At 49.3% G+C, this 25,087-nt stretch overlaps 1 protein-coding gene across 1 annotated transcript in view; it reads left to right on the top strand.

Annotated features, from left to right (window-relative positions):
• Positions 1 to 25,087, top strand: part of LOC127036605 (zinc finger protein 560-like) — an 813,726-nt gene that overhangs the window by 236,127 nt on the left and 552,512 nt on the right. Inside the window, exons 2-3 of the mRNA XM_050927661.1 lie at positions 3,805 to 3,931; positions 6,124 to 6,206. Coding sequence (XP_050783618.1) covers positions 3,805 to 3,931; positions 6,124 to 6,206 — 210 coding nt within the window. The remainder of the gene's footprint in view (positions 1 to 3,804; positions 3,932 to 6,123; positions 6,207 to 25,087) is intronic.

Here is a 25,087-nt window from a genome sequence, read left to right as displayed (position 1 = left end):
TTCACACGTGGCTATAAAATCCAGGGAGATTCTCCTCCCCCCCCCCAATGATCAGCTCTCTAATTGCCTCTGATTTTCCCTTTTCTCTCCATACTTCTCAAATGGCAATTTAAAATCTCTCCGATGGGGGGTGGATTTTCCCACCCATTTTACTGCAGCTATTTGTCCTTGTTTGGGTGGGAAATTGTTGCCCTGGGTCATTCCCCAGAACATGGCTCCCACTGGAGTGGGATGAGATGAGGTTCCCTTCTCTGCCAGGGCAGGGAAGGGAAGGGAGGAGCACATCCCCCATGGAGACTGCCCAGACCCCATTTCCCAATTCCCCTGCTGCCCCCTTCCATTGTCCAGGGAGCCTTCCAGCTCCCCCCTGCCCTTAAATCAGCTCCTCAAAGGGCTCTGAGCTGTTCACGTGAATGGTTGCCCCGTGGCCGGGGGGGACCATCACATTCTGTTTATGTATTGGACAGTCATATAAAATCCAGTCCAACAGTCCCCCTTTTCCACTAGTTATTTAATAGCAACATCAAATCCCCTCCGATCTTGGTGGTTTTCTCTCATGTTATCAAATGTCCTTTGTGACAGGGTTCTCTCTGCGTGTCTCAAAGATTGATATAAAATACCCCAAACATTTGCCCCACTTCTCTCTAGTTGTTTTATTTCTAATTGAATATGATGGGTTGTTTCCCAATGTGCTAAGATGCAGCCGCCTCTGGGGTGAATCCATGGTGGCCATTATTTGCTAGTGACAGCCCGTGGATCTTTCTTGCCCTCCAGGCCTTCCATTCTCCTGTTAAAGAAGCACTCCCCAGGCTCCCTCTGCCTGTGTGACTGGCCAGCAGGAGGTGGTCTTAACTTTCTAGTCACTTCTCCCACTCTGTGAGGTAACACTTGCAGGGCAGGGAAGTTGTCTGTGTGGGGAGATTGCAGCTGAAGGGGCATTGTGGTAGGGGGAGGCCTCTGGGTGGCTGGGCAGGGGGCTACCCTAGTCAGGTTGGTGGGTTGTGGAGGTTTGGGGTTTTCGGGGGTGGTGGTTCTGATGTGCCCATCCCTGAGGCTATGGGTCCTGGAGGTGGGTATCGCTGGGGCCTGGTGGCTGCAGAACAGTGGGGGTGGGTGTCTCTTGGGGAGGAGGGACAGAGGGTTAGAGGGAGCCTGGTTCTGTGCCAGTGGCTCTGTCTGTGCTTCCCCTGCTGGTTCCTGGTTTTGTTGCCATGCCCAGTGCACAGAGCTGGGGGAGGGGATCCCTGGCACTAGGTGAGGGCATGCCAGGGAAGCAGAGTGATGGGTCGCACTGTAAAGCATCAGGGGGTCACACTGGGTAGAGGATGGGGTCCCAGGCAAATGTCAGGGTAGATCGTTCTGGAGGGTGGGGAAGCTCCTAGGCAGGCAGTGAGGGACTGAGTTCCCAGTGGGGGGGGTCCCTTGAGGGGGTCCCTGGCTGCTGGGGGCTCTTGGTGGGGGGAACCCTTTGGGATTCCCAACCTGGCAATCATGGTGTGGTGGGGGTTTCTCTGGCCGGTGGGGCTTTGAGGGGTATCTGGGGTCCCTGGCCTGGGACTCTGGGGTCTGCGTCCCAGGGAATAACTGATGGATCCTGGCTGGGGGGTGTCTGGGGCCCCTGGCTGGGGGGTCTCGGCTCTGGGTACTAGGGGGTGTCTGGGGGCTGCTGCTAACCATGATCCTTCTCTCTGGTCAACTTGTACCAGAGTCCTGGCTCCTAGTCACCAGGTCACCAAGTCCATTCCCCAGTCACGTGCCCTGTCACTGGGATAGCTTTCTGTCCACTTAGCAAACACTGTTAGTGTGAAATCACAGAATTTACTTTTCTCCTCTTTTGAAAACTGCAGGAACTTTCGGTTCCGTTTGGAAAATTTTTGCCCCCAGTCCTTGTCCTAGATCTGCGGGGGTGAGGGAGGTGGGAAGGGAGTCAGCACTGCCACACGATGGTCTTTTCCACAGCGTTCTGAACTCATTCTTTCTGAAATCCGGTGTCATTGAGACCGTGTTAATCCAGAGTCACTGTATGGAAAGACAAGGAGTGATTCCAGATGGACAGTGGGTCAAATGAGATCAGCCATTCTCCCTGTGAGGAGGGGCTCCCATTAGCTGCTCTCCCCAGAGAGCTAAAGGAGGGAAGCTGCTGAAACACTCTGTCCCTCTCTGCTCAGGATATTGGGGTTCAGCTCCCTGGGTCAGATGCTACAGCCTCCATTGTGATCTGGGAGACCAGGCTGGCAGCTGCTGCTCCCCCAGTGGGGCTCTGTGCTGGGAAGTGACCTTAATTAAAGCTTCTTCTCTGCCCGGCCCAGGGGATGACTTTCTGCAGCTGGTCCTAGCCCCCTAGGGCAGTCCTGGGCCCTGTTACTACTAAATTCTGAGCCAGAGTCTCCAGGTAACTAAAGACCTCAGGGAATGTCCTAGGGTCTGTCAAGAAAGTGACTCTGCACAAACAACACCACCTCATTTCTCCTCCCATTAGCGGTTGCCAGGAGGAAATCCAGCCATGGGAGAGCAAAGCCCCCAGGAATGGGACTGTCCCAGCCAGAGGGACAGGGAAGGAGAGACTGAATGGGGCAGTGGAGAAATGAATGTGGGGGAGAGATTTCCAGCTCTCTAGTCCACCCAGACACATGTATTGCTGCATCCTGGGGCTAGAACCACTTTCCAGTGAACAAAAAAAGGATCAGACAGAGCAAAAGCCAGTTCCTGACTCCATATTCCCCCTGCTGGGGTGTGGCTGCCGTGGGGTCAGTGTCTGAGGGAATCCCCACAGTGACTGCTTTGGTTCTGCTCTTTTCTAGCCTTGTGTTCAGAGAAGGGGTGAGGGGAGAGAGAAGGGAGGTTAAAAATGTGTCTGTGGACTTAGCCTGGCAGGAGGGGCCAGGTCTAAATTGTAATAAACAGATTGAGCATTTCCCAGCATGACAGAATCTAGGGTGTCTGTCTGCAGGGAAAGGACCTGGAGGAATTATGATGTGAAATTAACTAAAACCGGTTCTGAAATGCCCACAACTGCCCTTCTCCCCCAGACAGGCTGCAGAATGTTTTGCTCCAGCTCCTCCCAGCCTGGCGTGGGACAGGGAAGAGAATGGTTGCAGTGGAGTCAGTCCAGGTAGAGATTATCGGGGGGTTGCTGGTGGGTTCCTGCTGGAGGAAAGGGAGAGCAAATACACCAGAGGTGGGAAGGTTTGCAGAGTCTGGTTTGGAGGTTGGAGCGGGGCAGGAAATTCACAGCGTGGGAAAGGAGGAGGCCAGGGTGTGGCAGACCTGATGGGAGTTATTTACTAAGTGGCCTAGATTCTAGGAACAGACCCAGGAGGTTTGGAGGTGGAAATGCCCTAATTTGTGAAGAGAGAAAATAACCCACCTACATGGAGCTAGTCAAACTGACCAGACTCCTAGTGCTGGAGCCTGACCTCATTAACCATCAGCTTCTGTGAGATATAAAGGGGACACCCATGAGTCAGGCTTATTGGAGCTGCCTCTCCCTTCATATCCCGCTCCTCACAATGAGGAGGGTGTTGGGCATCCTACCAGCGAGCTCTCCCTGGACCCTGCTAGGGGCTCCATCTCCTGTATCAGTCAGTGGCTAGTAGGGGGGTGATGGATATGCTGGGAGAGATAAGGGGCTCTCTCTTCATCCCCTCACCCTGGCATTTGCTGGATACTCTGAGCCAGGTCGAGGTGGGACTCTCCTGACTATGATCCACCCAGAGCTTCCATTTGATTCACTCTTCTCTGCCACAAATAGTGGGGCTGTGAGTGGGGCAGCAAGTCCTTAGTGTTGGACTCTTACTCTTTCAGGGGCTGGTGACCTTCAAGGAGATGGCTATGTATTTCACCAGGGAAGAGTGGGCTCTGCTGGACCCCACTCAGAGAGCCCTCTACTGGGATGTCATGCAGGAGAACTATGAGACTGTGACCTCGCTGGGTAAGGGTTCCTGTCCCTTCTGTTCTTGGAAGGGGAAATGAAGAGTGAAGGTTCACGCCACCCCCACAATGCCATCTGTACTGTCAAAGTTAGAATCAAGACTCACAATTTGTCAGACCACTCTGTTTATTAGCGCAGCGCTCCGCCAATAACATTCAGAATATGTGAGTGGCCATGCAAGACCCAAACAGTCTTATTTATACAGATAAAGAGCGGGAATTAGACAAAGGAACAAAGTAAGCAAAACAGGAAAATTCACCTGAGGCACAGCATGCATATCCTATTTCCTTACTAACTGTTATCGATCTAAGGCTAATGCTTCACCAATTGCCCTTAAACGGTGCAATTGTTCTATGTTAATGTCTGTATTCCTGACACCTGGTTGCAACATTCCAAACATTTTTGCTTAAAGATACAGAAAACATTTCTTTAATCCTTTCTATTCTTAATAAATAATTTATTTTACTTTCACAGTACCCTGTCCTGTTTCAGCATCACCCCAATAGGCCAGTGACACACATAATACCAGAGACCCTCCTCTGCTGCCAGAACACTTTGGGAACAGAGCACAGGAGCCGTATTGCACAGTGAAACTGGGGATTAGGTCTGGCATAACTGTCCCATACCCCTAACCATTTTTGTTGCCCTTTTCTGAACCTTTTCCAATTCCAATATATCTATTTTTGAGATGGGGTGACATGTGCATGCAGTATTCAAGATGTGGGTGTATCATGGATTTATTTGCTGTTTTTACAAATATGATCTATGAGATATTCTGTCATATCTATCACTTTCTTAATTATTTCCTACATTGTTCACTTTTTTTTCACTGCTGCTGCACATTGAGTGGGTGTTTTCAGAGAACTATCCACAGTGACTCCAAGATCCATCTCTTGAGTGGAAACAACTAATTTAGACCCCATCATTTTGTATGTATAGTTGGGATTGTGTTTTCCAATGGGCTGCACTATGTGCTATCCTGTCATCTAGTACTGCTGAGATCCTGGATTCAGTAATATCCCTGCCCTTCCTGTTCCCTTTCTCCACCGAACCCCGCCAGCCCATGCTTCCTGTTCCCGGCTTCCCCAGGATTCTCGCACTGTCTCTGAACCTCTCTGTCAGCAAGAAGCAGTGCCAGGGACACTTGCCCTCTGTCTGGAGTCTTCGATTTCTGGGACATGGATTTACTTTCTCTGTGTTGTAAGAGGCTCTGTCATAATGAGTGTCTGTGATGTTACCCAGAGTACAATCTGGACTGTTAAATAGCTGTCCCCTCAGTCCTCCAGCATGGGGTGCCTTTTCCACTGTTTTCCCGCGAGAACAGCCCCTCTTGGCCAATTAACACACAGTCTCCAGCATGTAACTCACTCCCAGCTACACAGTATTGAGTGCTGCTAGACAGCCACTCATGAATTACACCTCAGGAGAAAACCAGCAAATTCTCAAGTGCCCGACTTTCCCCCAGAAATGTGCATCTTGCACTGTCCAGCACGCTAATGAACGACCCAAGCTCATATGAAGTCTGTCATTTCATCAGCGGAAAATGACATGCACCAGCTTGTTATCCCAAACAGAGTTTCCAACACACTTCAATCCACACATACTGGTTAGATGAACAATAAACCAAGATTGTTAACTACCAAAAACTAAAACTAGGCCCAGTCCATGAAAGGGGCACTCCCAGGAGAGACTGTATAAAGGCTGGAACATGAAACACCTTTGTAAACCTGAGACAGCAGCCTTGGGGACAATGACAGGGAGAATCCCAAAGTGACTCCTTTCTTTCTGCTCTTCTCTGGCCTCCGATTGTTCCTTCCAACGTGGAGTACTTTGCACTTGTCTCTACTGAATTTGATCCTATTTACTTCAGATCATTTCTCCCGTTTGTCCAGATCATTTTGAATTTTAATCCAATCCTCCAAAGCACTTACAACCCCTCCCAGCTTGGTGTTGTCCGCAAACTTGATACGTGTAAGAGAGAGACTGTTACTGGGAGGGTTTCCCCATGTGTCAGAGGGTTACACCCTGGTGGGAGGGGGCTAGGCCTGTACTGGAATAAGGTCACTCTGTGCTTCACAGTGTGCTAGAACCTAGAATGTGCATTAGCAGGGGAAAAGCTGTGGGGAATCGGCTTGGGGAATGGACAAAAGCCTAGTCTGAATTCTCACACCTTGCCCTTTTCACCCCGGCAGGCCAGAGAATAACATCCATGTTTCGCTGCAGATCATCTCGTCCTCCCAGGGGCAAGGAAATGGCTGCAATGGAGCTGGCTCAGGTAAGAGATTATCAGGGTGGCGGGCTCTGCTTGGAGGTTGAGGAGCAGTAAATGCATAAGAGGGTGGGAATTGCTAGAGGTGGTGGGAAGCAGGAAATATCTCGGGTGGAGAAAGGGAGGGGACAGCATGTGACAAACCTGCTGAGACTTGTGTAGTGTAGGGCGTGATGGGTTGTCACCCCCAGGAGGCAGTTTTTGGAGCTTCTGAGAACTGCTGTGTCCTCTAACCCTCACGCTGGGCAGGCCCTTCTCACACTGCTTTGCTGGAGATTTCGCCAGCCTCTCCAGGGCCTGTTATCACCCAACACAACAGCAGGTGGCGCCATGCAGCCAACTAAGCTACCTGAGTGCGTTACCTAAGCCACTCAAGGACAGATAGAAGACAAGAGCCAATTTCCCACTCCCCAACCTTGCACACTTGCTGTAGTATAAATCCAGAATGATACCATCTTATAGTGCACAGGGATCTCTATAATGCAAGCTCATTAATGTAGTTCCCCTTCCCCTCGATATGGGACAGATGTGCACAACAAGCTGAGATTTTCCCCAGACACTTCATTCAAAATACGCTGGTTAAGATAAAGCATCAAACTGCAGAAAGATAGATTAAGTGATTATAAGTGATAACAAACAGATCAAAGCAGACTATTTAGCAAATAACCAAAACTCAGACTAAGCATAACATACTAGATGGATAGAATTTGAATTAGCAATTTCTCACCCTGACTGATGGTACAAGCAGTCCCCCAAGTTTCCATACACAAGCTAGAAATCTCTTGATCCTGGGAGCAGCACTTCCCCCACATCCGTTTTTGTTTCTCAGTTGTTTCCAGAAGTTCTCTTGTGTGGAGAATGAGGCCAAGAGATGATGTCACCCCCCACCTTATGTACCTTTTCCATATGGTGGGAACCTTTTGTTCCAAACTCAGTTCCTAGTCCAGTTTGTGGAAAAATACAGGTACTAAAATGGAGTTTAGTGTCATGTGGTCTGGTCACAGGCCCTGCTGAGTCATAGTAGCCATGACTCATAGGCTGGCTGAAACATTCACAGGAAGGCTAAGCTCTTCCACAGTCCATTGTCTTTGTTGAGCCATCAGCACTGTCTGGCTTCTTCATTGTTGTACCTGAAAGGCTCATTGTGGGTGTTACCCAGAGTAAGCACATTTGAAATACAGATCCAGAGTCAATATCCATAACTTCAGATACGAACATGATATGTGCACACAAATAGGAGAATCATATTCAGCAAATCAGAACTTTTCCAGTGACCACACATGATGCAGCTTCTACAAAATAGATCATAATTATGTCCTAATCATATTATAATCATACCTCTATGATGAATATGGGGGTGTAGTGTCAGATAGGTCCTAATTTCAAGGCACAGGAGTTGGGAATGGAACTTCCCCTCTTTGTGGAACAGAAAATAACCCTCCAGCCAGGGCTGGGACAACTTCCCAGACTCTCAGTGATGGAGCCTGAATCTACTGACATTTCATTAATTACCACCAACCCCAATCTTTGTGGCAACTGTAAACTTTATCAGTGATGATTTTGTACTCTCTTCTAAGTCATGGATAAGAATGTTAAATAGCACAGGGCCAAGAACCAATCCCTGCAGGAACCTGCTAGAAAGAAATCCACTCGATCATGGTTCCCCATTTACTATCAGAGTTTTTGATCTATTTAATGTATGCCGTGTTTATTTTGTATCATTCTAGTTCTTTTTAGTAAAAATATTGTGCTAATTAAGTCATGTCCCTTACGGAAGTTTAGGTATATTACATCAATACTACTAGCTGCAACCAAACTTTTGATCTCATCCAATAAGGATATCCCATTAGTTTGATAGGCTCTATTTTCTCTAAACCTTTGTTAATGGGCACTACAATTCTGACCTTCTAACTTCTATTCTTTATGATTGACTTCCCCTTTCTTCCATATATTTTATTTGGAGAGTGCTTGGATTCCTACCAGGGAGCCACTATCAGGGTCCAGAGACAGCCCCATCTCCTATATTAAGCTCTGGCTAGTAGCTATGTGATAAATGTGAAGACCCTGCTTCTGTCTGTCAGACGGGAGACACAAAGGTTCTCTCTTTCTACCCTCTGATGCCTCCTGGCTGCTGTAAGCAAGGTGGGGTGGGACTCTGTTAACATGTGCCTCCCGGAGCTTCCATTTCCCTGGTGCTGCTGTTCCGTGAATAGTGGGGTTGTGAGTGGGTCAGCAGGTACTGAGTATTGGACTCCTGCTCTTTCAGGGGCCGGTGACCTTCGAGGAGGTGTCTGTGTATTTCTCCAGGGAAGAGGGGACTCTGCTGGACCCCACTCAGAGAGCCCTCTACAGAGATGTCATGCAGGGGAACTATGAGACGATGGTCTTGCTGGGTAAGGATTCCTGTCCCTTCTGTTCTTGGAAGGGGAAATGAAGAGTGAAGGTTCATGCCACCCCCACAATGCCATCTGTACCCTGTCCTGTTTCAGCATCACCCCAATAGGCCAGTAACATACATACTACCAGAGACCCTCCTCTGCTGCAGAACACTTTGGGAACAGAGCACAGGAGCAGCATCACACAATGTCAAATATCTCCTTTTTACTCAAGTAAAACTGGGGTTAGGTCCAGCATAATGAACAGAAGCTTCCTACCCCCAGTCTTCTCTCAAACCCTGAGCCTTCTCTACCCAAACCAGAATGTGCTTGGGGTGTAACAAGCAGGCGGCTGGAGTCAGAGCTGCCAGTCCAGGGTTACTTATCATACAGACACTCAGTGCATCCTTGAACGCTGGCTGGGAGTATCCAGACGGGAGCTCCAGCAGCAGAACACTGAATCTCAATCAGGATTACAGATGACACAACTCCTCGCTGATCTGGATTGCACCCCAGCATGTGAAAATGGCCTAGGTTGGTAGTGACATTTCTTGAGACATGGAGAGTCTTGCTCCCATATCACCAGGTGTAATAAAAATAACAGGAAAGGCCAAATATGGAAAACTGATTGTTCAGCTTGCTTTTGACCTGCATCATATTTTGCAATATATTCCAAATAAGGAAATTAACGTGCAACGTATGTGTTATTGTTTGTGGTTTTAAGCTGTAAAAGGCTGTGTGATTTTTAGCTCGGGAACAGTATTCCAATAGCTGTCGCCCCCTGCGTGCTTGTAACCAAGAAAAGAGCCTCAGGCTGAGCTGATTCAAATATTAATCCTGTGGTCGTTTTCCACAACAGCCTCAATAGGTCCCTGTGATGGAATGTAAGGCTACATCTAGACTACCCACCGTATTGGCGGGTTGAAATCGATTGCTCGGGGATCGATATGTCGCGTCTCATCTAGACGCCATATATCGATCCCCGAGCGCGCTTATATCGATTCCGGAACAACACCAACCCCAACGGAGTTGCTGATTTGACAGGGGGAGCGGCGGACATCGATCCCGCATGGTGAGGATGGGTAAGGAATCCTATCTTAGATATTTGACTTCATTTACGTTATTCACGTAGCTGAATTTGCGTATCTAAGATCGATTTTCCCCCGTAGTGTAGACCAGCCCTTAATGTCTTCACACCTTCCCCCTGCAGGAGAATGGCTGTTTGACCAGCTGTTTGCCTTGCTGTCTCTGAGGAACTGGTCTGTGGGTGTTCCCCAGAACTGTAACTTTTTCAGTAATATCATACTGTAAAATCTCACAATTTGACATACAGTGTTACTACACATTTTAACAGGAGGATAATATTCAGTAGGTTATGCGTTTTCTAATGATACCTCACAAGCCATACTGGGTACAAAATTGATCATAATTTTCTAGAAGAGTGAACACAGGGGTACAGATTGACACAGTGTCTGTGTGTGTGTTCCCAGCAGATATGTGGGTATTTCAATCCCTCCTAAGCACAATGTTTGGCATCTTCAAGGGCCTGGGGAACTGGTCCTGGGAATTCACTAGTTTAGCAAGTGTGAGACTGCATGAAATTGTGAGACACTTTGGTATTAATAATAAAATAATATAATCTGATAAAATTGCAATGAATCATGCTAGGTATGCCATGTAAAGTTTCAGTGAAAATGTTATGATTTGCCAAGTATGATAATTTTGTTTCTATGTTTCTATCACCTTTGTATTGTGAGTTACAGATATGTAAGGTATATCTGTATTTCCAGACTTGTGCAGTTTTTCTGGGTGACACCCCCAGACATATTGGCATCAACATTGCCTAACATGTTTGATGGCCCATTGAGGGTCATCAGCTGTACAATGAACCTATGGACCAAGGGGATACACCTATTGAGTCAGCAAGACATGCCGGGGTTTGCCTGTGTAATGAAACCTCCAAAGCTTTTCCATGCCATGTGCTGTGAAGCTTGTGTTTGGGACACAGGAAGTACAAGCCACATGGCAAAAGGAATATAAAGCGCAGCTGCATCATCTCCATCTTGTCTTCAATCCCCCTTCCTACCTCTGGAGCAACTTCTCTACAAACTGAACCCTGGAACAAAGGACTGAATGACCCATCCAAGCTGTGAATGCGTTCCAGACAGACTTTCAAGCCAGCAACTCACCAATACTGCTAAGAACCTGATATATCCATTTTGGAATGTATCTGACTGCTTTTCCATTTAAATTCTTTCTGTCTTTCTTTCTTTTAAACCTTTAGTTTAGATGCTAAAGAATTGTCTGGAAGGATGGAATTTAACTTCATTCTTTCATTTGTTCTTTCTTCTAAACATTTAGTTGAACTGCTAAAGGTTTGGCTGGCAGCATGGTATTTTGGATGAGATCCGAACCTGGGTAATGTGGCTAACCTTCTACCCACCCACTTCCTGGATCCAATTAGGATCACTCTCCTGCTGCCCTCTGGCCATGCTGTATCACAGTGAGCAGAGTTTTGAAATAACCTCTCACTGTACGGGACCTAGTTGCTGATTAGGAGTCAGAGAACTGTCATGCAATAAAGGGGGGCCGTGTGATTTCTTTTTTCAGAGTCTCGTTAACCAGTGTGTGGGATCAGAAGCACAGTTTGTGACTGGTCAGTGAGTTTAACTTCAGTGTTAACCACCAGTTTGGGGAGCATCTGCTCTCCCTTTTTCAGCCTGCTCTGACCTTGGCATTTTCAGTGAGGACTGCCCCAGGCACACTAGGTCACACTAAGCACTGAAGATAAATTAACAGAATGTTTTTGATGATCAAGTTGTATGAAATCAACTGAACTCCTTTGTTTTCTTTCATCTGAGCGGAGTTTCTGGTTTTCCAACGTGATATGATCTCCCAGCTGGAACAAGGGGAAGAGCCATGGGTCCCAGAGCTCCAGGGTTCAGAGGAAAGAGAGATCCTGAGATCTCCCCACACAGATGAGGAAACATTAAACCAACTCAGAATCTGTAAGTGCCTGAAGGAAACATCTAGGATGCCCTACAAAGCTCTTGGGAAGTCTCTCAGTTCATTATTGTCCATAGCAGGGGTCGCATCCGCAGGGTAAATATAGCTAAAGGCTTCCTCTAGATGCTAGCAGACACCGGGCAGTAGCTTTCTCCCTTCCCCCTGTGAAGTTGGATGGGATGTACAGGCTGAATTGATCCCCTCCTCTCTCCTGTTGGGGGGAGCTGAGTTCCTGATTTTTATTTGTCCTCTCTCTAGCACTTGTTTTGGTTTGGCCTTCCCCTTTCCATCCCTGTTTGAGGTTTCTGTCTCTATCACAGCAGGTGATGCAATGATGTGTGAGGTTCAGCACAGACCAGAAAAAGAGCAGGGAAACCAGCCAGGAGAGAAAATGGATAAATTTATTTCCTGTCAGGGAACTCAGAAGGGCCTTAAGGAAACCAGAATACAGCAGGAAATCTACAGGGAAAAGCAAAAAAAAAAAACATATGCTGAGTGTGGGAAAAACTTCACTTACAGATCAGGCCTTTCTCAACATCAGAGAATCCACACAGGGGAGAGGCCCTGTGAATGCAATGAGTGCGGGAAAACTTTCAGTCGCAGCTCGCACCTTATTCGGCATCAGAGAATCCACACAGGGGAGAGATCCTATGAATGCAGTGAGTGCGGGAAAACTTTCAGTCGCAGCTCACACCTTATTCAGCATCAGAGAATCCACACGAGCAAGAAGCCCCGCGAATGCTGTCAGCAGGCCTGCACAACTCGTAAAGTGGTGATGTAGAGAAATCTCTGTATTAACTATCTCTATAAATCTTTATAACGTTGCATTGCGTTATTTTGTATTAAGTATCTTTATCTTTATGACATTGCATCCGGCATGATGTTATTTTGTAATTCATATGACTTGGCATTGTGCCTCTCTATTTTCATACAACTTTGTATTAGATCCCTATATAGAAAATTGGTAGAAAACTTTGTATCAAATGTTATAGCCCCTAAGGATAGTATAGTTAAAGTAAAAGAAAACATGTGCCTTTTTGCTAGAAGTAGAATAAGATCTTCCCCCGCACTCTGTAATCAATTGCTCTATTGACTGAATGAGGTGTGAATGAGTGAGGCTTGGAAGACACCCATCTCCAGACAGCTACAACAGTTGAAGAGGGAATGGGAGCCAGAGCAAAGGACAATACAACTTGTCAAGTGGGCCCAATAAAGAAGAGCAGACATATTGATGGCCTCAGGGATTAGAAGCAAGCACCTTCTTTAGAAAAGACCCTCTTTGAGCAGCATTGGGACAACACCCAGAGAAAAGCAGCACAAAGACCAATGGATGCAGACCCAGATTTTGAATCTGGTCTAGATTTTCATAAGAGGGAAGCTGCTATAAATGCGAGGTGTCTTGCAGAAGGACCCCGGATCTCATCTTGTCACCATCGGACCATCGATTTGGATCGGTAGAAGCCCAGCTCCACCCCTCCCCCATCTAACTCACCTGGCCAGTGCAGTTAAGGGGAGCAACTAGTTGGTAACAACAGCAAGACGGAGTGTGTTTATGTCTGTGTGTGTGCGTGAATGCATGACTGTGATATATATCTCATGTGCATATCGTAGAGTATTAATTGATACCTGTATTACTAATAAATGTGGCATTTTGCCTTAATCCCCCTGAAAAGTTCCTGTACAGTACTTTGAGTAAAACAGCGAGGGCCACAATACTCCAAAGAAAACAGCTGAGGACCGAAACCCCCCGGCCCTGCGGAAACACCCCCCACTCAGGACCTCCCAGCCTGGCGGAAACACCCCGCCCAGCCCTGCAGAAACAAACCCTCCTTCCCGAGTGCCGCCCCACCAAAACAGCTGTGGGTCACAAAGGAAGGTTGGTGGTGGGGAGGTGTTACTTGATGTTAAATCAACCAGGGACGCCCAGCCAAAGAGGTGGCTTTGAGCCCTCAGGGTTAAATTAAAGGGCCTGGGGCTCTGACGACTGGGGGATCCCGGAGCGTTTCAGGGCTGGGGCAGGGATTTAAAGGTCCCAGAGCTCCTGCTGCTGAGGGGAGCCTGAGCCCTTGAAATCCCAGCCTCACTCCATCCCCTGGAGCTGCCGCCCGGATTCAAAGGGCTCTGTGCTGCCTGCAGCCACAGGGATCCCTGAGCCGTTTAAATCTCAGCTGCTGCCGGGATTCAAAGGGCTCTGGGCTGCCCGTGGCGGTGGGGAGCCCTGAGACCTTTAAACCTCAGCTGCGGCCGGGAATCTCTGTGAGCAGCCCAGAGCCCTTTGAATCCCGGCCATGGCTGGCAGGCCGGCTTTAGGAAGTGCGGGGCCCAATTTGAACATTTTTGGCGGGGCCCCGCAGGGGTGATTGGGGGAAAAAAAGCCTTTCACTTCTTAACAACCGGTTCCCTATAAAAAGTTCTGCCACAGTATGTTTTTTTTGTACCAGTAGGGTTACCATACGTCCGTATTTTCCTCCCAGATGGCGATTTAAGAACCAAAAAGCCTGACATGTCCTTGAAAGTACAGATGTATGTTAACCCTACCTAAAAGTTCTTTTTTAAAAAGATGGGTCTGAACTAGAAATGAGCTCTGCCACTCCCTTAGGGTGTGCTAGGGTGCACATGTGTGGGTCCCAGCTGCTTCCTGCCCATCTCATTGAAGCAGGTGTGCAGGGTTACTTCCCTCGGAACTGCAGGGCACCAGTGAACATGGGGCTGGCTGGAGTTGGGGGAGAGGGAGGATACGAGAGGTAGGGTCTGGCTGCAGGCTGGGCAAGGGGTGTGGGGCAGGCTGGAGACAAGATTTGTGGGGTGGGCTGGCTGGCTTCAGGCAGGGCCACAGGGAGGGTGCGGCATGGGTTTGCAGGGCTGGAGACAAAGGAGTGCGGAACTGGCTGGCTATAGGCAGCGGGGTGCGGCAGGGGTTGGCTGGAGACGGGTTGGTGCAGGGCTGAAGGCAAGGCAGGGGGTACGGGGTTGGCTGGAGACAGGGCAGGGGGTGCAGGGCTGGTGTGGGCAGGGCAGGCAGTGTGGCAGGGGCTGGCTGGAGACAGGGAAAGGGGTGCAGGGCTGGCTGGAGACAGGGGTTGGTGCAGGGCTGAAGGCAAGGCAGGGGGTGTGGGGCTGCCTGGAGATGGGCAGGCTGCAGGTAGGAACTGGTGCAAGCAGGGCAGGAGGTGCGGGGCTGGTGCGGGCAGGGGGTGCAGCAGGGACTGGCTGGGGACGGGCTGGCTGCAGGCAGGGCAGGGGGTGCAGGTACAGGGGGTACAGCCCATCCTCTATGGTGAGTGCCTCCTTCTCCTCCTCCTCCTCCTCCCCCCTCTCCCACTAGGGTAGCAGCAGCAGCCTGGGGCTTGGGGGCTATTTCAAGGACCCGGGGCGTCCCTGCTTCCACTGCCCCAGCTCTGTAAATAGCCGCGGGAACCCTGGGGAAGCGGCGGGGCTCCAGTGGCTATTTAAAGGGCCGGGGAGGTAGAAGCAATGGGAGCACTGGGCTTTTTAAATAGCCCCCAGAGCCCCGCAGCCATAACCCAGGGCTCCAGCAGCAGGGCTCTGGTGGCAATTTAAAGAGCCTGGGGTTCCAGCCCCTGCTGGGAGCCCCAGGCCTTTTAAATTGCCCCCTGGGGAAACTGGGCCACCCTGGTACAGCGCACTGGCTTTTGCTGGTACTGAGGCTTGGGGGAGGGGTCCTCTTAGGAGCGAGGCCGATTCAAGGGAATTGGTTAAATTGGCCTATAGCCGGCCCTGGTGGCTGGGATTTAAAGAGCTCTGAGCTCCCCGCCCGCCTGCCCAGAGCCCTATAAATCCTGGCCGCGGCTGAGATTTAAAGAGCTCTGGGCTCCCTGCGGCTGCGGGCAGCTCAGAACCTTTTGAATCCCGGCCGCGGCTGAACTTTAAAGGGGTTTGGATTCCCCGCGGCTACGGGCAGCCCAGAGCCCTTTGATTCCCGGCTGCGGGATGCACAGTGAGACTTCACGGGCCGCACGTTGCCCGTGGGCCGTATGTTGTGCAGGCCTGGCATGAAGGGGCAAAATAAGTAAGAAATTTCCGTGGCCTGTCACTAGCAAATAGTAGCCACCATGGATTCTGCCAGAGGTGGCTACATCTTAGCACTGTGGGAAGCAACCCTTCACAGAGACCATTTGTCTTGTGGTTTGGGATACTTCTCAAGACATGCTGCACTCAGAGTGACCCCCTCATCCTTTGCCAGCTGGAGAAAAGAAAAGGGGCCAGCCAACTCTCCCACTACCAGCTGCGAACCACTGATCCCCAAACAGGGGGAGGCCTCTGGCTTTGATGTGTATTAAATATCAGGCTGGTCTCTTTCTTTGGCAAATATCTAATAGAGCTAAAAGAGGGAACAAATGATCCTCAAAGGAGAGGGGAAAGACAATCACTGGGAAATTTAATCCCCTGCAACATCCAGAATGGAGAGCGACTCAGGGCAACAGGTTCCCCCGAAGGAAGAAGTTTTGGGGATTTAGAAACATAAGGAACAGCACAAAACTTGAGAGGATTGTTAATTGACATTTGATAATGACACAGAGGGAAAACCTGAGCTTTCAGATCAGTGTTCAGAAATGAAAGACAAAGGGTGGAAATCAGAGATTTTGGATCCATTTTGCAAATTATAGAGAGGAAAGTGGAAAATCAGAGGGATTTTATATCAGTTGTTGATAGGAGGTAAAATCTGAGTGTTTTACATGAATACATGATAAATGAATAAAGAGGAAATGGGCAACATTTGCAAACATTTTGTGTTCAATAATCTGAGAAAAGGTGTAAATCTGAGATTTTCTTATTATTTTATAATTAGAGACAGGAAAACCTCAGGGCATATTCAATTAGAAATAAACAACTAGAGAGAAGTGGGGCAAATGTTTAGATCATTTTATTTGAATCTTTGAGATTTGCAAAGAAATTGTGTCACAAACTGCATATTTGATAACATGAGAGGAAAACACCAATATCTGAGGGGAGAGAGTCACTTTCCTGTCAGGGCCCAGTGCTCCCTCCCCCTCCCCCTCCCCCTCCGAGGTCTCTCACTCACTGGGGGCTCCAGGCGGGGCTGGTGTGGTCAGAGCCTGGGGCTGCCTAGGGGGCAGGTCCCAGCTGGAGAAAGCCCCCCCCCCCAGCCAGGATAGGAATGTGCTACTGGTAGCAGCCTGGGGCTGGACCCTCTCTATGGGGGACACTTGCTCCCCCCTCCCCTTCCTGGCCCTTCCCACGCCCTGTTGCCAGCAGAGAGTGGGCCCCCCAGCCCAGCCCAGAGGTGTCCCTGTCTCAGGCCCACCCCAGCCTCTCCACAGTTCAGAAATCACTCGGGGGAACCATTTCCCACCTACACAAGGACAAATCACTGCAGGTGAAAATGGGGGGAAACACCCCAAACCTGAGATCTGAACTGGCCATTGCAAAGGGGAGAGAAAATGGGGCACAATGGGGGGAGGGGAACAGGGAACTTCTCAGGGGTTTGAGGGAAGGGGGTATCAGCCTGGATGTTGCTTGTTGCTCTCTAGGGAGAAAGAGGGCAGGAGAGGACAGGAGGGGGGTCTCCACGGAGGGGGCAGTGGTAATTCCGAGGGGATCTCAGCAATCCCTTTTTCTCCCCGCTCCTCAGGGGTCACCTGCTCTTCTCCCCTCGCCCCCCGGCTATGTCCCGGCTGCACAGACATTTTCCAAACATCCCTTTCCCAGGTCTCCCCCCTCCGCAGCCCCCGCCGGACCCCACGCAGGGGCTGCTAGGTGTAATGCATGTTCAGTAGGGATTTCTCCCCTACTAATGCTGGGGTGTCCTTCTCCTATAGGTAGGCCTACTAATGATCTCATCTTGGTGCCATGTGTGTCAGTTCATTGCCATGGCACTCGTGTGCTTAGACATCTGAGGATGCTCTATAGAAAAGCTCCTTCAGTGAGGTGATCCACAGGGAGTAGCTCAAAGCTCCAAAGTGCCTGGCCAGGGGCAGGACATTGGCACAGCAAGGGAGGGGTGTGGCAGTGACATCACAAAGGCCTTTTGCAGAACCTCACACTATTGGTCAAAGACTGTTGGTGAGCAGGTGGTGACCTCACAGAGAGATCCTGACATCAGTCAGGGGCCAGGGGCTAGGGAAACCTCAGAGACCCCTGTGGCTTTGCTTCAGCAAGTCTCCTTCTCCAGGTCTCTGTCTGAGGACTGAGAGAGTATTCGGGTTCACGGACGTGAGCGCCAGGAGAAACCTCTTTCCAGTTTTCTCCTTCCCTTGTAGTGATTTTACTAGAAAACAGCCGTCCCTGTTTAGAAGGTAAGAGCCTCCTGGAGGTGTGAACCCTGTTCAGTCTGATCCATCTGGTGAGAGTTGAATTCTAGGCATGGAAAACATGAGCTTAAGGAGGCAGAATTTTATTCCGCACCTCGGATTTTGTCCCTTAGAATCATGGGGACATTAGGGTTTGTCCTTTGTGTTTCACCGTTTCCTCCATCCACCTGTCCCTCCCTCCTTTCTCTTCATCTCTTCTTTTGTCCTTTCTCCTGTTCCCCTCCCAACACCAGGACGAGTGTGTGCGTGTGTGTTGCGGGGGAGTGCTCTGCAGCTCTCTCTGTGGGAGTTCCACCCAAAAATGTGAGGCTGAAATAGTGCTCAGGCAGTCAGGGCTGGATTAACCTTTTGTTGGCCCTGGCACCAAACATATTTGTGGGCCCCAGTGTAGTCACTGTGGGCTCCGAGTGTGGGCCTGGTGGGGCAGTGCCATTGGTGCCTTCGTATACCCGGTACTGAACCTCAGAGACATTTTTCATTTTGATCACACACCTCTCCATGACTATATGCATTGCCATACACAGCTCCCTCAGCCCGCGGGTTTTCTTATTGAGCTGTACACCCATGTGGGTTTACCAGTGTCCACAGTGAGCAGAACTTTCATAGTGACCAAGGAAACTCCCCACAGATTTATCTCTTTCCTCATTCAGACCTTCTCTAGCCATGTCTCCAGTACCCCCCCATGTCACCAGTCACTGCATGTGGTCCTAGTCTCAGCTCAAAGTCCTAAAGCCAGCAGACACCTGATCAGTTCTGACAGATCCCTCCCTCAGCCCCCATCCTGCCATGTGAGCAAGCCACCTGCAAACACCATTTCCCCAAAGTGAGGACTTAGCCCTTGGGAATCTGAAGACATCAGCGTCTCTACCTCTGCTCCCATCTACATGCTAGTCTGCTACCTGGTCACCACCACCTCTCCCCATACTTGTTTCCTTTCTACTTTGGACATGCTCCCAACAAGCTGGAAGATCCCTCTGCAAGCCTGACCTGCTCCCGCCTTCCCTGCTCCCCCGACATTCCTTTCCTACTGGTGACCTCTGTTCCTTGAGGTTAACTCCAGTGTCTTTAGGTGCTCTAGCTTAATGGCCCCAGGAGTCATAGAGCCACTTGTAGTTTCTCTAGCTACAGCCATGGGGCAACTGCCAGACGCCAGCCTTGGACAGCTGCAGCTACTAGCCGCAGGAGCGGAGGCAATGCCAAGGCTGAGCATGCTTGAACCTTGCAAGGGCAGCACTAGGGACTCTAAATCCTCAGCACTGGCCCTAGGCAGCTGCAGACTCTGGAGTTAGGCACTTTCCTCCTCTAGGTTCCTGCATGGTTACAGAACTGCAGTAAAGTGAAACAATTATCAGCTTCTGTGATTGGAAGATATCTGGATCCATCTAATAAGACTGTCCTACATAAATGAGGAAAGTTGAGATGCCTTTATTATTCTTTTGTTCCATTCTTTGTTTCTATGGGGAATTTGCCAGTGCACTATCACTGTCTTCCTTTTAAACAAACAAAACTAAAAAAAAAAGTGTAATGGCTGTTGAAAATAGCAATTCCAGCCCTCGTTAGCACTGTGAAGACCCCAACGTTTGTTGCTCAATTTTCTCCTACTTTTTCTACAGTAAATGACAGTGGATCAGCATATTTGATTTGGGAGAAATGAAGTAACTGCTGCCCAAATTGAGCTTGAGCACTCCTGATTTTGAGGTGTTCAGATCTGGAAGGCAGGGGCTAGATTCCCTTTCTGAATATTAGATACATCTGGAAAGGAAAAGTCAATTTCTATTTTCATGGCTCAGAAGTGGAAATCCTCCTGTCCAGTATCTGAAGCTGTCCAGGTCCAGTAGAGCCTCCCCTTCCTTACTTACCATTTTACCTTCTGGTGGGATCAACATACCTCCCTTGCCCAGCTTCAGATAGAGAGGGGCCCTGTCCAGTTAGTCCACCCAGTTCCATCTTTGGGGGCTGCCAGGCGAGGTCACACCAGCATCCCTAAGTCTGTCTGGGAAAGTCTTCTGAGGGTGCTACCTGGGCCAAAGCCTTCTACTCCTTGGTCCCACCTCTTCCCTATTCACAGGTGGCACCCCGCCCCCCAACCACAGCAAGCTGCAGCTCATGGAGTCTCACAGCTTCCCCCCTCCCTTTCCTGTTGATAGCAGCCAAGGGAATGCTGGGAAATGTTCCTTCTCTGCTCTAAGGAAGGGAGCTGGTCAAGGAACTACAGCTCCCAGGGCCCTCTGGGGTCTCCATTCCCCTACTGAATCCAGGCTGCTCTGAGGCTCCCTTTCTGCAGAGGGGAGGAAGTTACTGTTACAGGTCCCTTCAGAGCTTGGGCCTAGCACTATGGCACCATGTCAAATCCAGTACTGCTCCCAACTCTATCCAGCTCTGCTGCTGGCAGGATCCCTTCCCATTCTTTTTGTTTCCTTTCTCCCTTCCAAGGAGAAGCTCTGCGTTGTTCCTGTGTGGGGAATTGAACCGAGGCTGTCTGGGTGAAAGCCAAGAATCCTAACCACTAGACCACATGGGACTTCCATAACACATTTACATGTTCATATTCAATAACACAATTAAATGTAGCCATTCAAAGTAGCCATTTAAAAGAAGCCATTAAAAAAACTTCAAAAACAGACTTCAAAGAGAAATTGCAGAGTTACAACTGATCTGCAAACTTAACACCATTAATTTGAGCTTGAAGAGGGACTGGGGGTGACTGGCTCACCACAAAAGCAATTTTCCCTCTCTTGGTATTGACACCTCCCTGTCAATTACTTGGAGAGAGACACATCCACCCTGACTGAATTAGCCTTCAACACTGGTTCTCCCCTTGTATGGTAACTCCCTTTACATCATGTTCCAATATATATTTATGCCTCTATCTGCAATTTTCACTCTATGCATCTGAAGAAGAGGGCTTTTTACCCACGAATGCTTGTGTCCAAATAAATCTGTTAGTTCTTAAGGTGTCACCGGACTCCTCGTTGTTTTTGTGAAATAAAAGCAAAATGCACTCTAAGCTGATCTTAACCCTTTCAATGCCCTTACAAACTTAGACTCATAGACTCATAGACTCATAGGTCAGAAGGGACCAATCTGATCATCTAGTCTGACCTCCTGCACAAGGCAGGCCACAGAACCCCACCCATCCCATTTTATACAACCCCTATGCCAGGACCGAGTTATTGAAATCCTCAAAAATGGTTTGAAGACCTCAAGCTGCAGAGACACCACCAGCAAGCGACCCGTGCCCCACGCTGCAGGGGAAGGCGAAAAACCTCCAGGGCACCTGCCAATCCGCCCTGGAGGAAAATTCCTTCCCGACCCCAAATATGGCGATCAGCTAAACCCTGAGCATGTGGGCAAGAGTCACCAGCCAGCACCCAAGAAGGAGTTCTCCGCAGCAACTCAGTACCCATCGCATGCAGCATCTCCCCGCAGACCATTGAGCAGACCTGTCTGGTGGTAATTCAAGATCAATTGCCCAAATTAACGATCCTATCATAACATCCCCTCCATATACTTATCAAGCTTTGTCTTAAAGCCAGGAAAGTCTTTTGCCCCCACTAATTCCCTCGGAAGGCTATTCCAGAACTTCACTCCCCTAATGGTCAGAAACCTTCGTCTAATTTCAAGTCTAAACTTCCTAATATCCAGTTTATACCCATTCGTCCTCGTGGCTACATTAGTACTAAACTTAAATAATTCCTCTCCCTCCCTAACGTTATCCCCCTTGATATATTTATATAGGGCGAGCATATCCCCCCTCAGCCTTCTTTTGGCCAGGCTAAACAAGCCAAGCTCTTTGAGTCTCCTTTCATAAGGCAGTTTTTCCATTCCTCGGATCATCCTCGTAGCCCGTCTCTGAACCTGTTCCAGTTTGAATTCATCCTTCTTGAACATGGGACACCAGAACTGCACACAGTATTCCAGATGGGGTCTCACCAACGCCGTATACAACGGTACTAACACCTCCTTATCCTTGCAGGAAATACCCCGCCTGATGCATCCCAAAATCGCATTTGCTTTTTTAACAGCCGTATCACATTAGCGACTCATAGTCATCCTGCTATCAACCAGTACCCCAAGGTCCTTCTCTTCCTCCGTCGCTTCCAACTGATGCGCCCCCAACGTATATCCAAAATTCTTATTATTAATTCCTAAACTTAGATGCTTCTCACCACAGGCCAGCTGGTGGCTTTTCAGCCAGGCTCTCCCCTTTCGTCAGCGCTTCAGTTGCTTGGTGTGGGGGTGTCTGTAGATGTAGTTGGACGAGAGAGACAAAGCATGGCAAATGTCTCTGCTTTTATCATGTCCTTTCTTCCCTCTTGGCTTTGCTCCCCCTTCAGAGTCAGGCGAGCATCACTGCGTCTCTCCAAGCAAGTCTGAGCAATTCCCCTGGGGTGTCCTCTTGCAGGTAAGTGATTGCACTGTAGCTCCCTGGCTGAACAATGGCTGTTGATGGGTTGTTTGACACCCTGTCCGGGTGTTGGTTACTTTCCTTGCTGTTGTCACTGGGGAGCTAATATTTTGCTGACTCTCCCACCTTACAGCATAGTGATAACCACACTGCACAATTCTCATAACTTCATATGCATGAATGGTAAACATCTATGGGTAGAGAAATGACTTTCAGCAGATCATATCCTTTCCCCTGATACCTTACAAGGCATGCTCTATATATAAGATCACGATTATATGAAAATGAGGAATATGGGGGTTACAGCACACTCCCCCAAAGGTACAGAATGTCACACTGAGATTCTATTTTCATTTGTTATGTAACAGCATTAAAGAGATCCAGTGACTGACCAATGGCATTTTCAAGTGCTAAAATAGCAAGCGCTGTTGGTCTCTCATTGGCCATCAGCGACTGAAGATACGGTTTAATGAGCCAGAGCTTCAAGGCGAGGGTGGCTCTGTCCACTGCCTTCCGTTGCGCTGCTGGGCACCAAGTCCCTGGCGGTCAATATGTGAAGCTGGGAGAAGAGAGTGGGGTGGCAAGCGGTGGTAGAACTTTTGCCACCAGGGTCTAGCTGTCTAACTTCCTCTTCGTACTGCTGGGCCCCCGTTGCCTTCAGGTAACACAGGAACTAAGGCAGGAATAGGGTGAGGAAGCAAGTAAAGCCGAGCAAAGAAGGCAAAAGTTAATCTTATCTTCATGGGCAGCTCGCAATGACGTCCTTTTTCTGTGCCACAGCTGACAACAACATCCCAGACAGAAAAGTAACAGGCCAAAAAGAAACCTAGCAGCTGCTGAAACAGTTCAGTTGGGAGCGTGCTAGACTTGCAAGCTCTTCTATCCTCCTTTATGCACGGGCAGGATGTTTTCTGAGAGTGCAGCAGTTCCTTTAACTGCCACGAGTCCCTCATTTCAGGCTATGCAGCAGGAAAAGACAGCATGGGCTTCTGCACCGAGTTGGCCCACCTGACCTTTCATTCTTCTCTTGCTCTTTGTCAGCAAGGAGAAGAAAAAGAAGCTCTCCCTCAAGCTGGAGTCACACGGGCGAGGTAAGGACGACTTCCTGAGTGCTGGCTCCAGTCCTCTGCCCTGCCAGCTGATCTATCGAGGGGCTACCACCACATTCTCTAGATTTGTCCATCGGTCTGTGCCAGAGTGAGCAGCAACCCAGTAGGTGGAGTTTCTGTAGTGTAGTGGTTATCACGTTTGCCTAACACGCAAAAGGTGCCTGGCTCAAAACCAGGCAGAAACATGCTGGCTTCCTTTTCCCAGATCCCCTTGTTATTCAGAAAGGCCACTCCTCCTATTGGCCTGTCCCTGGGATAACTCCAACCCCTGAATGACAGAGGATGCTGACAGCAGTGGAGAAAGCACCTTGGTGTCAGGCTGGAGAACCTAGAGTAGTTAGGCCAGTCACCATTTGGAGACTTGTTTACTTGGCCACCTCTGCTGTTGGAGGTTGGCCTATAGAGGCTCTCACTTCCTGCTGGGCTCCTTTGCGTGACTGGCCAAAGGAGGAAGTGAGGCACGAATGGGGCAATAGAGGAAAGTTGAGCTGAGGAAGGCAGGGAAGAAGCTGTGCGGCTAAGTGGGGTTAGTAGAGCACCACCCTTCATTCTGCAAAGCCTGGGGAGGTGCGGTTGGCTGCTGGGAGGTAGAATCCTGTGGCTGCCTGTTGGCATCCCAGGGATGGCTCCTTGCAGCCCAGGAGAAGCGGGGTTCTTGGGGGGAAGGAAAAGCAGCAATGGTGAGGCTGAGTGGGCTCCTTTCTGGCCGAGATGGTGGACTGTGGTGAGTCTGGGAGTTGCCTGTAAGCCATAAGTGGATGTAGTGCAGTGAAAACTGCTGCTCCATTCTGGCCGACCTAGGGGCGCCATGGATGACTTGGGAATGGGGGCAGGGCGCTGGCTGTGAGCAAATGGGATCCAGGAAGCCCCAGCCTGCCCCTCCAGGGGCCGAGTCTTCTTCTCTCCTGCCATGAGGAGCCCGACCTTAAGCCTGCCCAGCATGTGCAGCAGCTCGAGCATTAAGCCTTCCTGTGTGCATAACTGAACTACACCCTAGTGTAATAAGGTGAAAAGTTTAGATTGTGAATTTATCTTTAATTTCCATGTTAATTTGCTTTGATCTTTTATTCCTACCACTTATAATCCTTAAAACTCCATCTTTCTGTAGTTAATAAATCTGTTTTATGCTCTACTTAAACTGGTGTATTTTGCTTGAAGTTCTTGGGAAATCTCAGCTCCATTACAAGGCTGGTTCATGTACTATTCACAGTGAGGGAGGGGTGGACCCTGTGTAATAAACTCACACTGATCAGGCTTCTGATTAAGGCAAGATGGTATGATCCAGGGGTGCAAGGCTGCAGAGCTGTAGGGGGGGCGACTTTCTATCATTAGTGTCATGAGTGGCTGCAGAAGCATTCATGTAATTCAGTTGGCTGTGTCCCTACCTACGGATGTCTGTGTAAGTGCAATATCTGCCAGAGATTCACAGCTTGTCTCAGCATCACATGTGTGAGAGGGAGCCCAGGTGGTGGGACAAAGGGCTCAGGGGTCCCACTGTTCAGTTGCATCCCATAGATCCCATCACAGACTTTCAACAACCACAGCGGGTGCTCACTGAGACACAGAGATGCCAAAATAGTGATCTCCAGTGCCAGCAGACATCAAACTATCAGAAATTCTGTGAACAGAGAAGACCCTGCTAGTGGAAAATGCCTTTGAAAAAGGCCCTTCTGTCCCCAGCTGTGGTTGTACAGTG

Source organism: Gopherus flavomarginatus, chromosome 18 (assembly GCF_025201925.1).
Source record: "Gopherus flavomarginatus isolate rGopFla2 chromosome 18, rGopFla2.mat.asm, whole genome shotgun sequence".
Taxonomy (NCBI): domain Eukaryota; kingdom Metazoa; phylum Chordata; order Testudines; family Testudinidae; genus Gopherus; species Gopherus flavomarginatus.
The sequence above is the reverse complement of the archived record's forward strand: the minus strand, read 5'-3'. Positions and strand labels throughout refer to the sequence as shown.